This window comes from Rattus norvegicus, chromosome 20 (genome assembly GCF_036323735.1).
Source record: "Rattus norvegicus strain BN/NHsdMcwi chromosome 20, GRCr8, whole genome shotgun sequence".
In the NCBI taxonomy this organism is placed as follows: domain Eukaryota; kingdom Metazoa; phylum Chordata; class Mammalia; order Rodentia; family Muridae; genus Rattus; species Rattus norvegicus.
In genome coordinates, this window is record NC_086038.1 from 44990991 (window position 1) to 45004908 (window position 13918).

The 13918-nt window shown below is 46.2% G+C and overlaps 1 protein-coding gene across 1 annotated transcript; it reads right to left on the bottom strand.

The window, feature by feature from the left end:
* Positions 1-393: 393 nt before the first annotated feature.
* Mfsd4b2l1 (major facilitator superfamily domain containing 4B2 like 1) lies at positions 394-13600 on the bottom strand. Its single transcript, NM_001402077.1, has 4 exons — positions 13240-13600; positions 5795-5963; positions 4469-4585; positions 394-2468 (listed from the first exon to the last, which is right to left on the bottom strand). The coding sequence occupies exons 2-4, from the start codon at positions 5958-5960 to the stop codon at positions 1474-1476; spliced, it is 1278 nt and encodes a 425-aa protein (NP_001389006.1). The 5' UTR covers positions 5961-5963; positions 13240-13600; the 3' UTR covers positions 394-1473.
* Positions 13601-13918: the final 318 nt, after the last annotated feature.

A 13918-nucleotide genomic window follows, 5' to 3' on the forward strand; every position in this document is an offset into this window, starting at 1 on the left:
TATAGGATTTAGTGTTTTCCCTCATGGGTTTGTCTTGTTCCGGTCTGATTATTTTTATTTTCCTGTGGGAGGGGGTGTTAATGTGACGGCCTTGCTATCATAGTTTAGAAGTATGTGACTTTCTTTTCATCTTCTTAAAGATGGGGTCTTGCTGTGTTTCAGGCTGGCCTGAAAGTCGTACTCCCACGAGCTACCAAAAGCTCATGGCTACAAGTTTGCCTTGCATCTCAGAGACTGAGTTCAGACGTCTCAGAAAACTCTTCAGATGTTTGAGATTTATGATGTTACGTAAGACAAGAGTTTTGCACTGGATTCTATTTTACTGGATGAATTGTGAACGAGTCATTATTTTATATATGTATATGAAAAAAAACGGTAAAGTAACTTTGTCCCAATTTTCAATGATTATTTATTGTATGATAAATCCTGATTTCAGATGTGTTAAAAGTATAGATCCATCCACCTTAGGATATATTCAATTCTGCACTGAAATGGTATGAGAGTATTAAGCATTAAGTACATTAAATGGCTCATGTAATCAGTATCAAACTGTTAAGCTCTTTTATCATCTTCGTTTCATTTAACATTTGCAATGAAGAGTGGGTTAGAGGTTACAGTCGTTTCTAGGAGTCATCTTGCAAAAACTTTATGATGCGTGGATTTTCAGTTTGGGAATCGTGTTATCTTCAGGGCTATGACCTAGGCTACATCAGAGCCTCCAGAGGGACCCAAAAGCAGCGCCGTGTCGAGAAGCTATGTGTAACTTAAGCCCTGCTCTATGTTTCCTTTGTAACAATAAAAATCTGAAATCGGTTGTTGTCAGTGGCACGCTGTGACCCAGGTCTACAGCAGTTATAGAAACATCTGACTCATAGAAGAAAGATTTCACTACAAGCATCCTCCCCGAACACTTGGTAGAAGGTGGGTGGGTGGTCACTGCGGAGAAGACCCGTCTGAAATGTCGGAATGCCCACAGCTTCCCAACCTCCTTTGCCTTCCTCATAGGCTCTGAAGGGTGGAGACCATAATTACCTAATTATTCATCTGCCGAAACAGAAGTCTCCTAGTGAGATCTTACAATATGAGACCGTTTGGTAGTTTACGGATGACTGAGAATCACAGAACATTTATAAATTTTCTAGCATTCTCTACAAATAGGATCAAAAGCCTTGAGTACCAACAGATTTTGAAAAATCTTCACTTTCCACTTGGCTGAACTCTTTATTTGGTAAAGATGCTCAGTAGTTCATCCCCCAGTGTGTGTCCCTTTTGTCCAGGTGTGTCCAGGGGTGGGGGCGGTTGCCTTTCTTAGTGGCAGAGAACTCAATGGAAAGGCACTTTTGGGCCCCATCATCATATCTCCAGATGTCTCCGTCACAGATGGCCTCATGGATCACACACTACAACTTCAAAAGCGGTTTCATTCCTTTCTTTTTCTTTCTTTTTAAAAAATGTTCTCATGTAGTCTCTTCCTCACAGCCTAGAACTAGTGGGCAAAGCCTTCTGGTCCTCGCTCTTCCTTCTTCCTTTGCGCTGTCGTTCCAGGGGTAAGGTGGCTAATTTATACATCACAGGAAATAAAACAGCCGTGAATATGGCGGAGCATAGACATGTGTACAGAACTACTGGCAGGTCTGGGTAGTGTCCCTGAAGAATTCCGATCACTGCAGGAATAGCCATTTCCCCCAGGGCAGCACCAATGACAAAGAAGGCTGCAGATTTCCCAGTTAAGGTGGTGTACTGCTCAATCCAGGAGATGCCGCTGGGAAATGTGGTTGCCATTGAGGCTCCATACACAGAAGTCGCGATCCAGAGGCAAAGAGGGCTCTTGTCAAAAAGGACCAGAAAGAAAGATGAGGCCAAGCTGCCGATGTTGCTCACCACAATCATGGTCCCAGGCCGTAAGCATGTCGCAAAGAAGATGGCCAGGCCCCTGCAGGCTGCGAAGGTCCCCCAGAAGATGGAGTTCAAGCCAGCTGCCTCGCTCTCTTCCATGCCAACGTGGGTGGTGGCGAAGGAGAATACGTAAGAGCCGTACGTGATCTCGGCTCCCACGTAGAAGAAGAAGAAGAGAAATAGGAGGCATAGCAGGGCCCTGTGGTATTTAGCTCTTCGAACTTCCTGAGCAGACGCTGAGGATTTTTTCTGCTTTGAGCGTTTCTCACAAAACAGAGCAAACAGGAAGACAGAAACTACTAGAACATAGGTTCCGATGGACGCGTATGCCCACAGCAGATTCATGTCGTCGGGTACCGCGAACACAGAGTCTGTGGCAGCTTCGGAGGTTCGGTTCAGCATTAGAGGGTCAAAGTCGGACTCAGTGTGATTCTGAGCAGATGCTGTGGTACCCCAGGCCAATTTAGCCAGCAGGGGAGCCAGGAAGGCACCTAAGGCGAAACTGAAGTGCAAGGCTTGCATATGTGGGGCTCCTTTGTCCCCCCAAAGAGCCAAGATGAGGACATTTGCACCTGTCAACAAAACATGGGAACTAAAGTTAAATTGTCACTCATACAGGAACAACCCCACAAGTCATTATTGCTGTGACAAAGCGGCTGAGCCTGTGTCTCACGGCGGGAGTGCTATGACGCTCGAAGTAACCCAACCTTGGCCTCAAGTGATTCTGATTAAGGGACTGACCCATGAACTCCAGAAAACTGTGTGTTGTAATATCTCAGCCTCGTACATGGAGTGCTACAAGGTGGTGAACCTTGCTGGAGTAGGGCACACTAGCAAAGGGATGCTAAGACAGTGTTGACCCACACTAGAGAGTAATACTATATAGCACTGTAAATGTTTCAAATATATGTGTTTACCAGGCAAAATTTTATCATCAGATTGGCCAAATGACAATGCTTTCTGAAAACCATTTGAACATTGTGGATGAAATAAATGTAGTTTGTTCCATCAGGAACCTGAATGCTCTAAGTTTGCTGTTCCAGTGATAGGAAGCAGACACACCTTTCAGAATCCACACAGCACTGTAAGGGGAAAAGCCCTAAGCATCAAGCTCTTGGCTATTTTATTTTAACCAGGTTCTTTGAAACAGGCACGGAACTTTGCAACCAAATGAAACCTGAGCCATATGATATTGCGGGATTTATCAGATAACGTTAGAACATCAAGGGACACTGCAGCCAGGAAGCGGATCAGTGCCCTGCCCAGCCATCATCACAGATGCTTCTTCCTGCGTCAAATGGGAACACACACAGATATCCACAGTCAGACATCACACACACACACACATGCACACACACATGCACATGCATGCACATGTATACACAGACAGACACAGAGATACAGACAGATACACACATACACACACACACACACACTCACACTCACTCACACTCTCACACACTCACACCTTGGAACACTCAGCCCTAAAACCCCTCCCCTCAGAGCTCAGGGACACATGGGAGAAGAAGCAGAAAGAATGTTAGAGCATGAGGAGATGGAGAAAACAAGACCTCTAAATCAACACGGTCAAAGCACATATGAACTCAGAGGGACTGAGGCGGCACACGCTGGGCCCGTACCCAGAACCTTCTTGAATATATTATGGCTTCCAGATTAGTGTTTTTATGGAAGGCCTGAGTGTGTGAACGGGGGTGGGGTGGGGGGGTGGGGGGGTGATGTCTGTTTCTTCTGCCTTAACTTGGGCTCTTTTCCTTCTATTTGTTTGTTTTGTCCAATTCCAAAGTGTAGGCTTTTATCTTATATTTTATTAGTATCCTTCAGAAGCCTGTTCCTTTCTAATGAGAGACAGAAAGGGAGTGGGTCTGGATGTTAGGGATGGTAGGGGGAAACTGGGAGGAGTGGAGGGAGGGCAAAGTAGAAAAACCCTTTTTCAACAAAAGGAAAGAGGAGAAGAACATCAAGAGGAGGCTTGAGAGCAGGAGCTGAAGGAACGGGCACATCGAATATGCTACTTAGTAGGGTTTCAAGTAGATATTGGCATGTAGAAAAGCTATACCTCTGAGGACTTAGAGCTTCTAAGAGAAATTAGCATAGGACATAGGAATTAGCGTAAGCACGTCTCACAGCTCATTTGCTCTTGGCTCTATTTCAGCTGTATGTCTGCTTCTTTGCTTTCCTAGCCGAATGCTGGCCGGGGCTTGACTTTAATCATCAATCTTCTTACTTTACAATGATAAAATGTAGCCCCCAAAGGGAAGCCCATTTCACCTGCACTTCAACCACGGAAGGGGGCTTTTCTAAGTTTGGCTCCTGTAAATCAGTCTCTCCTAGAACAAAGGCCTTAAGTGAGATTGTATGGTTGGCTGTTCAAAAACCAACCCCAAAATCAGCACTCAGTGTAGCTCCTACAAGGGTACGCTGACTGAGTGACCCCGGTGACCAAGTCAGAAAGTTTGTGTCCCTTGAAAAGTATGCAAGGACAGTCGACGTCATCGGCTGGGCTTCCCCGAGTGTTCCCAGCCCCAGAGAGGACACTGCAGGCTTCACGTACCTGTATCCACAACGCCAACGGAAGCCCCAAAGGCAGACATGGTGATGATCAGTAAGACTGCTGTCTTGCAGAACGGGATGAGATAAAGTGTCACTGTGGTTGCCACCATTGATGCTCCTGGGAAGAAAGGTAGAAATTCAGTTGGAGGGGCTGGGACTGGAACTCGGTAGGGGAAGGCTTGTCGAGCATGCATGAGCCCCTGGGTTTGTCTCCCCATCGCAAAAATAAACTTTCATATTAAAAAAAAATGAAAATAGGGGTTGGGGATTTAGCTCAGTGGTAGAGCGCTTGCCTAGCAAGCGCAAGGCCCTGGGTTCGGTCTCCAGCTCAGGGGGGAAAAAAAAGAAAGAAAAGAAAAGAAAAAAATGAAAAATGAAAATAAACTATAAAAACCTGTATCTCTCAGGATCAAAAAACCTACAAGGACACAAGAAACAAGACGGAATGAACACAGAGTTGCAGTTTCTACAGTGGTTATGTAAAGTCATGTTAATTCTAAAAGGCTTTTTTTTTAACCTAGGATACAAATTACTGTGACTTAAACACAATTATAGTACTATTGATAATCATAATAAATTATAAAGCAAATCAAAGTTTAATAGGAAAGGAAACAGACCAGAAACTTACTTACTGTCACACAGATAAGAATAGAGGAGATTTTAGATGTGAGTTAACAATGCTTTCAATGTAAAAGTTCTGGTTTAATGTTCCTAAATTAATTAGTTTTTGGGGAATAGGGAGGGAAATATAAGAAGGGCCAGCTATTTATTCGTCAACAGTAACTAATTTTCCTTGTTTTTTTAGTCTTATAACATTTTCCATAGTTGCGCCAGTTTATTGGGAAAATTATGCTAAGAGCTTTGCCGTCTCTTCTACAGTCTAGGTTCGTTTACAACCCTGGACGACAGAGCCAAACACGGTCTATACCATGTCTCTCACAGCTCCCTGCGCCTTCATGTTCAATCCTGAGTCCACAGAGTCAGACAGATTCCAGGAACTCATTTTGACCTCTGTGGCCCCAGAAGCCCGGCACCCACCCTCCCAGATAAATCGGGTTGCCTGGAGTGGAGCCTAAATCACAACAAAGGTCTGCCTGGCTCAGGGTTGCCAACACTCATTCCGGTGGAGGCCCTTGAGTTTCCAGGGGGAATCAGTTCGTATTCCTCCTGCTGCCAAGAACCAGGACTCTAGGCGCCCAACTTCCAGGGGGCGCCACCCCGCCCCGCCTACATCTGTCGCCAAGCATTCTGCAGGCCGTGCTTTTCACACCTAGATTAAGGTATAAAGTCGACAGGCACAGAACCACAAAGGTTGGTGTTTACTCACCCAAAAGAAAGAACTGATTCATGTGGTCAAAGAGAATCCCACCAATCGTGGTGCCGCACAAGAACCCGGTGGCACGGCCCACAAATATCAGAGACAGGTTGCTAATGTTTCTGTTCACGTTCTCCGCCAGATCTTGAAATGTGGGTCCCAGGATAGCAACACTCATTCCCTGAAATTTAAAACAGACAAAACCATTTTCCTCACAATAATGGAAAGAGTGTCTAAAGAGAGCGGTTCTGCCATGAAGAGGAGGGGGGGTGGGTGGGAGACTCTGGCTGCTTTTGAGACCCGCAGAGTCGACCCTTTGGGTTTTATCCATGTACAGCCTTCGATGTTAAGACTTTATACAGTTATTTTTGAGATAGGGTTTTTGGAGCCCCAGTGGCCTTCACACTCAGTGCATCCAAGCAGGGCCCTGAACTCCTGATTCTCTGCCCCCACCTCTTCAGCTCTGGATTTACAGATGTGGGCCTCCTGCCTAATATAAAAATTACATATTCTTCGTTTTTTTTTCTTAAAGTATTATTCCGCATGACATAGTCATGAAATGCTTTTGCGTATTTTCAAATGTACTCTGTGCAAATGTTAAGAATTAACCTGGCCTAAAGGCAGAAGGGTTTAATTAAGCCCAGTAACTCAGGAGGCTGACACAAGAGGGTAGAGAATTCAGGACCTGCCTGGTCTAGCATGAGTTCAGGGTTAGCCCGAGAGACACTGTCTCAGATTTAAACAACAGGGCTCAGGGAGTGCAGAGCTTGCCCCACAAGCATGTGGTCAGAGTTAGCAGAGAATTCACACTTTAAAAAGCTGGGTGTGGGGCTGGGGATTTAGCTCAGTGGTAGAGCGCTTACCTAGGAAGCGCAAGGCCCTGGGTTCGGTCCCCAGCTCTGAAAAAAAGAACCAAAAAAAAAAAAAAAAAAAAAAAAAGCTGGGTGTGGGGTTGGGGATTTAGCTCAGCGGTAGAGCGCTTGCCTACCAAGCGCAAGGCCCTGGGTTTGGTCCCCAGCTCCGGAAAAAAAGAAAAGAAAAGAAAAAAAAAAAAAAAAAAGCTGGGTCTGATACACGTGCTTGCAGCCCAGAATCACCTTGCTGGCCGGTCAGCTTTAGCCTCATTGCTGATTTCCAAGCCAGAGATATACCTTATGTCAAAATATGAGTTGGACACCACCTGAGAGAGAGATTAAAGATTCTAATTAACTCAAGAGGGGGTAAAGAGATGGCTCAGAGGCTAAGAGCCTTGGCTGCTCTTGCAGAAGGCTCAGGCTCAGTCCTCGGCACAGCGGTATCACAGCGAGGAACTCACAACTGCCTGAAACTCCAGTTCCCGAGGGATTCACACCTCTAGCTGCCACAGTACACACCTACATGTACACACACACACAGGCATAATTTAAAAGCCATTAAAAAATTAAATTTTAATTAATGCGTGAAACTAAAATTAGCAAAACCAAGAAGTGTACAGGAACGGCGATAGGTGTTTTAGTCAGGAAGCCCCACAAAGCATCCTGCTGATGCATTTTTTTTTTTTTTTTGGTTCTTTTTTTTTTGGAGCTGGGGATCGAACCCAGGGCCTTGCGCTTCCTAGGCAAGCGCTCTACCACTGAGCTAAACCCCCAACCCCCCTGCTGATGCATTTTATAAAGGGAAAAATGAAGTAATTTGTGTACTAAAGTAGGATAACCAGTTCAAAAATTAGAAGAAGAAACAGCAGAAACTGAACAGATAAGAACACTGTGGAAGGTTGTGGACACGTGGCTGTATTTGCTGAGGTTAGAAGGTTTTTCTAAATATCTAAGGTTCGCCGCAAAGGCTCAAGTTTTGTTCTTGCTGTTAAAGCAATAGACAAGGTTTCTTAACATGTTGGCTGCCCCCTTTCCTTTTTAATATTTAATATTTCCTTTAAAATATTCATACATCAGTTTTATGATCAGACTACTTCCCCAGGGCAGCATGTGGAGTAATAGTGTACTGTGGAGACCTTTACGTTAAATGTGTAGCAGTTGGCCTAGAAAACAGGGACTCCCTGCTTTACCTGCTAAGGTTTTGTCCACAGGAAGAAACTGTGTCCTCTGTAAAAGAGCTCCAATGTAAAATGACCCAACAATGCCTTTGCCTCTTTTTGTTTTCTTTGCGTTTGCCTTTAAAATGCTGGTGTCACCTTGGATAAAGAAGGGGCTGCCGTTTACTGTGACCTCTGGCTTGATCTTGGATAAGGGTTTTAAATCTTTGCTATTTTGCTAAAGTTCCCCAAATCAAATCACACGTACGCCTGTCTGGTGCTCTCAGAGGTCAGAGGAGGGAGTTCGAGCCCCTGGAACCACAGTTACAGACATGTAACTATGACTCTTGACATGCGTCACAGATGAGCTGGAAATCAAATCCAGGTCCTCAGGAAGAGCAGCCATGCCCTATGCTGCCGAGCCATCTCTCCAGTCCCCCAATAGTTTTCTTGACCATAAATTAATTAATTTGCAGGTTTTCCAGACGGATCCTTGCACCATAGCTCAAGAAGGCAATTCTCTTTACAAAAGTAGAGATATTCAATTAATTGGCCTAGTTTGTTTTATTAATTACATGGGACACCTTGCTGAAAAGCAAGCAGTTTCTTTGGTAGCTTCGTGCTACTGGTGTGCCTCAGAAATTGTGTAACAGTTAAAAAATCATCAGTCATAATCCTGTTGTCTCTAAGCGTTTTTTGCAAAGAGTCGGGCGCTGTACCCTGTATTCCTAGTTGATCAGAAGGATGAGTGCACTTTTGGTCAACACAAGATCCACCGCATGGAAGTCATCCGTGGTAAACATACCCAATGTGCCAAGTGCATCAGTATTTTAGCTCTCAGGAAGCCTTTGGCCGTGGCCGTTTTAAGTCTTGTCACCTACAGTCGTTTAGGGTGGTACTTTGTGAAGCCACTGTCAGTTTGGCATTCAAGGACATTCATGGAAAAGACTTTCAAGGGCAGGAAATCTGTGACTGTAAGATTGTTCACTGGACTGGGTAGGAATTCTCTGTCTATGAAGGCCCCAACAGCTCGTAAGCATCGAGCTGATGTTTAACCCGGCAGCAAGCACAGTAAGAATTAAGTACCAAGGAAATGACTTGGCAGATTCTCATGCTAAGTAGGCAGTGGTGAAATTATTAAGCTATGTAGTTTGAATGAGCTCCATAAGCTAATTCAAAGTCTAATTACCTACCACAATCTATTTAATGAACAGTTTTGGCATCTGAAGTGGAGAAGCAAAGCCGGTGTTTAAGGGGATGGAAACCCATTGCCAAGCATGGGCCCAGGGGGAGCTTGGCTGTCTGCCTGGGGCTCTGAGTCTTTAAAGCCTGTGGCAGGGGGCAAAAAGCTCTGCTCTCCAAGACTCATCATGGAGGAGCTGAAGTGACTCAAAACATACCAAGCATCTAGGGATGGATCTGAAAAAAGGCTTCCAACCAATGTTTGGCTTTTCGAACCCTTAATTTTGGTCCACACAATAAAGGTCTTAAGTAATATGTTCCTAGAAGCTGCAAGCCTTAAATCCTTGTGGGTGGATGTGTTTACAGTACACACACACACACACACACACACACACACACACACACACACATATTAGTATATCATGTATGTATAGTTATATATATAAAGTTTATATATATATAAAACTATATATATACATATATATATATATAATTGAATTCTCATAGCTGGTATGATGGTGCAAGCCTAGACTCTTAGCACATGGGAGATGAAAGGAGGAGGATCAAAAATTCAGAGTCATTCTTGGCTACACACTGAGTGTGAAGCCAGCCTGGGCTACAAGGTCCAGGAGGTCTGACACTCTCTTCTGGACTCCAGAGGCTCCTGCACACACATGGTGCACATAAGCACTTACAGGCACACAGATAATAATCATTCTTGAGCGGTTGCACACCCTGGTGATAGGACCTTATGAATCTCGTACTCTTGTAAACTATAACACTACCCAGTAGTCATGGCTTTAAGGGATTTCACCAAAGTATATTTTCTCTGGGTTGAGAAAAGCCCATCCAACCCACCAATGGGTGCTAGCCAGAGTTTCCATGATCTAGGACCTGGAGAATGGGTCTTTTAGAAGCCATTAAGCTACTCCCTTCACTTCGCTAGTTGTCGGGAGCCATCCAGGTTTTTCTCTGTAGCAAAGGTTCTGGGCCTTCAGTCTTGGATTGGTATCTCTCACCTGGAAGACACGACTCATGTCTGCTCAGGTTGTGCCTGTGCTGGAGACCTTAAGGAGAAGCTGCTACGGACAGTTCTCCTCAGAAACCAGACACTATTCTGATTATGGGTCACTTCCCTAAGATCTTAGGTGAGTTCTCTGCCATTGCAGAGAACTCTGTCTTTTCCCCCTTTCCCTCGAATATCTGGTGTCCCTCCCCTCCCCTTACCTTTGAGGGAAATCTCAGGGACCACAATGTGTGGATACAGCAAAAACTAATGTCGTAGCAGACAGCAGAGCAGTGCTGGGGTTGTGGGCTAGATGCTCCCAAGTAGGGAATGTCACTATTGCCAACGGTGTCCGTGTCCCCAGCAAGACACTATCACACCAGAGGAGGGGAAACTCTCCTTGATGGGCCACGCACCTTTGCTCCCTAGAAACCAACTTACCAGCAAAAATAGAAAACTTGGGGCTGGAGAGAGGACTTGGCAGTTAAGAGCAGTCACCCATCTTGACGTGGACCTGGATTCTATTTCTAGCACCTACATGGTGGTTTGTAACGGTCCGTAACTCCAGTTTTCTGGTCTCCATGGGCACCAATATGAATGTGGTACACATATATACATTCAGGCAAACATACACAAAACAAATATTAGATTAAAATAGGAAACTAGAGTGGTATTTGCAGATGGTATATGTATCTAAGATCCCAGGAGCTGAGAATTACGGCTTTTGCTGTATCCACACATTATGGTCACAGAGATTTCCCTCAAAGGTAAGGGTAACCTCTGTGTTTAGCAAAAGCTCAATTGTGCCAATTAAATATGATAAGGTCCATTTCCAGTAAAAGTCTATCGCCCTATTGTATGCAGAAGAGGATCACAAAATGTTTGCCACCAGGTTTTGTTTAGATCTGTCAGCTACGAACTTTTGCTCAAACTCTTCTACTGCTAAGGACTCAACTCCTGGGTCAGTGCAGGACTTTTCTGCTGCCTTTGATCTCTTACATGGTTGGATCTTACAGTTTGGCATCACTATTCCCTGCCTTTCGAGCGGGTTTCCTTGAAATCTCCTAAACCTTCCAATAATCAGAGGCCAAAGCAATCAATGAGAAAAATTAGCACCTGTCCTGAAGTGGCAAGGATAGGTTAGTCTCCAGTGAAGAAGTTTCTAGCAATGCACCTGGGTGTCTGGACTCTGTGGTCGTGGGGTGCTGGTTACATGACATATGAGGTGAACACTTAAATCGGGGAAGAGATGACTCTTACAGCCAATCAGATGCCACAGAGGTTCAGAGGAGGGAGAAGCCACCTTTAAGGATGGGTGAGAACGGGGGCTGGAGAGATGGTTCAGTGGCTAAGAGCATTGACTGCTCTTCCAGAGGTCCTGAGTTCAAATCCCAGCAACCACATGGTGGCTCACAACCATCTGTAATGAGATCCGATGCCCTCTTCTGGTGTATCTGCAGACAGCTACAGTGTACTCGTCTATAATAAATAAATAAATCTTAAAAAAAAAAAAAGGATGGGTGAGAACGTTCGAATTTCACAATCAATAGAACGTATTTAGTGCTACAGACTTCCTCCATGTTGGGGCTAGGGCGTGGCAATGAAGAAACCAGAAGGTCTGCCTAACTCTTTCCCCTTGCTTTTACGGCTCACAAAGTGTGACTCTAATTGAAAAAATGCCTGAGGGGCTGGGGTAAAGATGGGTGAGGGCCAGGTTTGCAACCCCAGCACCCCCACCATGTTTCTGTTCCTCTAGATATGCTCTTGCATACATTAAGGAAGTTTCCCAGAGGAAAGGGCCACGTGGCACATTCAGTTATTCTGCAAGTATCTGGTGTGGTGGATGCCAAGCCTGTTGTATCAAGGGTTTCGAGCAGTAATATTTAAGTTCATATGGCTCCTGTCACAAGACTAACTGGAAAAAAAAAATGGAGACCTCTGAGTCCCCAGTACAGAGCAGCAAGGAGCTAATTGGATTCATGAGAGTGGCTACCTAGCTGCCTAACCTTTGGCCCACTCTCTGCCCACTCTGCTACCCTGCCTTTCTCATGCTGGTGAACTGTGTGCTGTTGCCGACGACTTCCTACAGCTCCCAGGGCTTGCGATGAATCTGGGGGTGAAGGAGCCGTGGAAGCCGCCCCAGCATAGTTTAAAGTTTGCGTAAGAAGAGTAAGAAAAGTTTTTTTCCACAAGTGTTCTTCAAACATTCAAGTCTAAAGTGAAGACAAGTTACAGCCACTGTGACAGTCTGACTCTGTGGCGGGACACAGAGAAACATCAGCCCTGTGCTAATGACCCGACTTGTGCGCTTTTGCTATGTAAGTTAAAGGAATCTGGACCCGGCTCATACAAGAGAGATTTCCGAAACCATTTCTCAGCAGGGAAGGGAGCTTGCTAAGACTGACAACCTGAATTCAGTCCCTTGGGACCTACACAGTTGGAAGGAGCGAATGGACTCTCTCGAGTTGTCCCCTGACTGCCACCTGATCACCATGTTGTGAACACACGCACACACACACACTACATTGAGAAACTGGATTATAAAAAACTAGCAGATCAGATATATTTGCAGGGGATTTCCTTGTAGGATATGTGGGACTCAGATCCTGTCTCTTAGAACCAATGGATTACAGCTTATAGTGCGGCATCCTTAAACCTTGGTTCCAGCATGTATGTGCAGGGCACAGCTTGGAGGCAAGGGGACCGTACTGTGGGAGGCTCTTTGCCCACTGTGTTACCTTTCCACGATTGCTTAGTTCCTACACACAGAGTGCAGTTCTCCAGACAGTACTTTGACGGACTGCGGAGAGTCTAGGAATACTTAGGGCTTTAAAACCGTAAGCACAGTGAAAGAGGCAGACGCTGAAGCCAGAACCAAGAGAGGGGAGTTCAAACGGAAATCACAACTACACCGCCACTTAAACAATGTATTTTCAAGGTGCAGGGGACAGTGGCTGCAGATCCTGGCACCCTCTCCCTTTTTTTGTCTCTCTAGTACTAAGAGGAGCCCTACAAAAATAGACTGATGAGGGGAAACATGTTAGGCAAAAATCACCCGTGCTCTTGACAGTGACTCTCCATGATTAGAACAGTGCCTCTATGTTAGCTGATGAAACAGAAGCCCAGGCGGCGCACTAACTAAAGCCCTCAAGGTCACATAACATGCAGGCAGCGAAGGAGAGAGTCCAGCTGGGAAGGGCAGGTCCCCGGTGGGAGGCTCGCGCCCCAGCCTGGGAGGGGCGCAGCCTCAGCTCTCACCAGCCCCAGGAAGGCGGCGTACAGGACCGCGGTGGAGAACCAGCGCAGCACGCTCCTGGCCCGGCCACTCCGCCGGGAGGCCACCGCGACTGGCTCGCTCTCTGCCGGGGTCTGCGCATGGTGGAGCTTCTGTGCCGCGGCCGCGGGCCCGGCGTTCCGGGTCTTCAGGTCCAGCTCCAGCTTGGCGGCTGAGAAGAGCTACTAGGACCGATGCACCCTCTGGGGCTCCGCGCTCCGGCTCCCCCAGGCTCCCAGGTCCCTCCTGCCTGCCCCCAGGGAACGTCCTGATCAAAGGCTGGACTTCGACCCTGGCCGCAGCAGGCCACTGACTAAGTTCACTCTCCATCTTTCAGAATTGCGCGGTTCCCGTGACAGAGTCAGGCCTCTGGCCAACCTGGAGTCAAACCGGAAGTCATGATGGTTGCTTTGGAAACCGATCTCAGCGGAGGTTGAGCCTAGCAACAGCATCTATAATGTGTGCTGTTAACGCTGGAGGGAAGAAGCCAGCGCTAGCTGCGAGGTGGTCTTTACACGCCCCGCCCCTGCCCTCCGTCCACACCAGAGCTTTCCAGGTCTGTTATTCAACTTTCAGGCTACAGATGCCCGTTGAAGCTCCGGAATAGACATCTGGAGCCGCGTCGATCCTTGCCGTGCTCCGTTCTCACCTTAGCACAGAAGA

Coding starts and splice junctions, on each gene's coding strand:
- Mfsd4b2l1 (NM_001402077.1), bottom strand. CDS start 5,960: ATGAGTGTTGCTATCCTGGGACCCACATTTCAAGATCTGGCGGAGAAC. Junction 4,586..5,794: donor GAATCAGTTCTTTCTTTTGG/GTGAGTAAACAC, acceptor CTTTCTTCCCAG/GAGCATCAATGGTGGCAACC. Junction 2,469..4,468: donor CGTTGGCGTTGTGGATACAG/GTACGTGAAGCC, acceptor TTTTGTTGACAG/GTGCAAATGTCCTCATCTTG.